The 2,072-nt window shown below is 54.9% G+C and overlaps 1 protein-coding gene across 1 annotated transcript in view; it reads left to right on the top strand.

Annotated features, from left to right (window-relative positions):
* Nucleotides 1-725: 725 nt before the first annotated feature.
* ZNF638 (zinc finger protein 638) overlaps nucleotides 726-2,072 on the top strand; it is a 46,972-nt gene continuing 45,625 nt past the window's right edge. Inside the window, exons 1-2 of the mRNA XM_026867471.1 lie at nucleotides 726-794; nucleotides 1,549-1,712. Coding sequence (XP_026723272.1) covers nucleotides 726-794; nucleotides 1,549-1,712 — 233 coding nt within the window. The remainder of the gene's footprint in view (nucleotides 795-1,548; nucleotides 1,713-2,072) is intronic.

The following is a 2,072-nucleotide window of genomic DNA, read 5'->3' as shown; positions in this document are numbered from 1 at the left end:
TGTGAGGAGTCCTCCCCCTGAGGAGGAAGGAGCAGCAGAAACAGCGGGTGGCAAACTGACCACATCCCTGTGCCCCTGCGGAGGAGGAGGGGGAGGAATGGGGAGCACAGCTGAGCCTGGGAAGAAGGGAGGGGGGTTGTGTGTGTGTGTGTGTGTGGTTTTCAAGATGTGGTTATACTTCTTGCTGTCCTACTCTGGTCGTTAAATAAAGTGGTGGTGGTGTTTAAATTAAATTGATGTGTCGTCGTCCCCCCAAAAAAAAAAAAAAGACTTGTAATTTAAACCCAGCTGGCAGCCAGAGGGGTAAAGGGAGATTTGTAGGTTGAGATAAAACCACTGTAATTGAAATAAAATAAAACAATAATAGGAAATACAAGTGGGTAATGCACATCACCTTCCTGGAGAAGCCCAGATTCCGAAATCAAGCCCAAAAGTGGGAGCAAATATTTCACCAGCCAGTTTGAGTCCAGTGCAAGGGCTCTGCTCCCTCCCGGCGTCTTGGGCAGGACGTGGGGAGTTGGAAAGTCCTTGATCTCTTGGCCACCACTGGAAACATTGGTGTGTTATTGACATTTTTCGCATGCCAAATCCCTTACGGAATCTGAAGCACAGCGCTCTTCTAGCTACTAAGAAAAAAACCCCAACCTATTCCAGCCAAAACAAGGACAAGTGGGGTCCCTGTTTTTAGCCAGGTAGAGGAAAGGGACAATGGACTCGACCGGGCCATGAGGATTCGAGGGACCCACGGGAGCACAAAGCTTTGGGGGACCCTGGTGTACCCCAGTGCCATCGGGGTACAGGGGTAAAACCTGTAGCAAGCGTTTGAGAAAGGAAAAGAACAATTCAGATCCTTCCGAAGGCGGGTTTTGCCATAAACCAGAGCAAGATCAAGGGACCTGCAAAAGAGATTCTTGGCACTGAAGTGGAAAGCTGGATGTGGCCATCTGTGGATGTGGTCAGGAATGGAGCAGCCACATCCCCACCGGCTGACAGAAAAGAAATGGAATCCCAGAACCACTCCGGTTGGAAAAGCCCCTCGGGATCACCGAGTCCAACCCTCAGCCCGACTCCGCAAAGTTCTCCCTGACCCCACATCCCCCACAGCTCATCCCAACGGCCCTGAAACCCCCCAGGGATGGGGACTCCCCCCTCCCTGGGCAGCCTGTTCCACTCTCGCACCACTCTTGCTGGGAAACATTTTCTCCTCCTGCCCAGCCTGACCCTCCCCTGGGGCAGTTTCCAGCCGTTCCCTCTTGTCCTGTCCCTGATCCCCTGGGAGCAGAGCCCAGCCCCAGCCTCTCTGCAATGTCCTGTCAGGAGCTGCAGAGAGGGATGAGGGCTCCCCTCAGCCTCCTCCTCCTCACCCTGAACACTCCCAGCTCCTTCCCTGGCTCCTCACAGGATTGATTCCCCAGCCTTGTTGCCTTTCCTTTGGACCAGCAGCTTTCCGAAGCGTCGGGGCTCTCTGGAGAGCAATTGCAGCCGCCTGGCGCGTCCTTGCGGTTCCAGGACTGTTTGAGGGGGCCCTTCCGGTGACCCTTTGGGCAGAGCCAGTGGGAGACACTCGGTGCTGCCTCCCCGGGAAGAAAACCCCTGGGGAGACTGGAGGCCGCCTCTGGGGTTTGGGAATATTTCCATGCCTGGTGGTGCTCAGCAGTCCTGCTTTGGGCTGGGCTGAGCGGGGCTCTGGGCCTGAGCCTAAGCCCAGGGAGGTGAGCTGGGCAGTGCTTGCACATCAAGGCTTTCTTCCCTGGCTCCCCCAAGCAAGGGACAGAGCTGGGACAGCCACCTGGACTGCCTGCAGTGTAGTGTCACACTTGGCAGTAGAAACGGGGTAGAGGAAGAAGAAAAAGGTGTTTTTTGACTTCCAGGGTTGTGTTTTTTGAGCCTGGCTGAGTGTGCCTGTGGGCAGAGGTTAGTGGTTGCCTTTGCTTCGCTCCTGAGTGTTTCGCCTGGGTTGTTTCCCTTCTGGGCCAGGGTCTAAAGATCTCTTAGACTGTCTTTGTTTTAACCTGTGGGTTTTCTTGCTTTTGCTCTTGCTGTTCTCTCCTCGTCCGGCCAGGGTGGGGAGG

The sequence above is a fragment of the Athene cunicularia genome, unplaced genomic scaffold (genome assembly GCF_003259725.1).
Source record: "Athene cunicularia isolate RWA unplaced genomic scaffold, athCun1 SCF_48, whole genome shotgun sequence".
Lineage (NCBI taxonomy): Eukaryota > Metazoa > Chordata > Aves > Strigiformes > Strigidae > Athene > Athene cunicularia.
The sequence above is the reverse complement of the archived record's forward strand: the minus strand, read 5'-3'. Positions and strand labels throughout refer to the sequence as shown.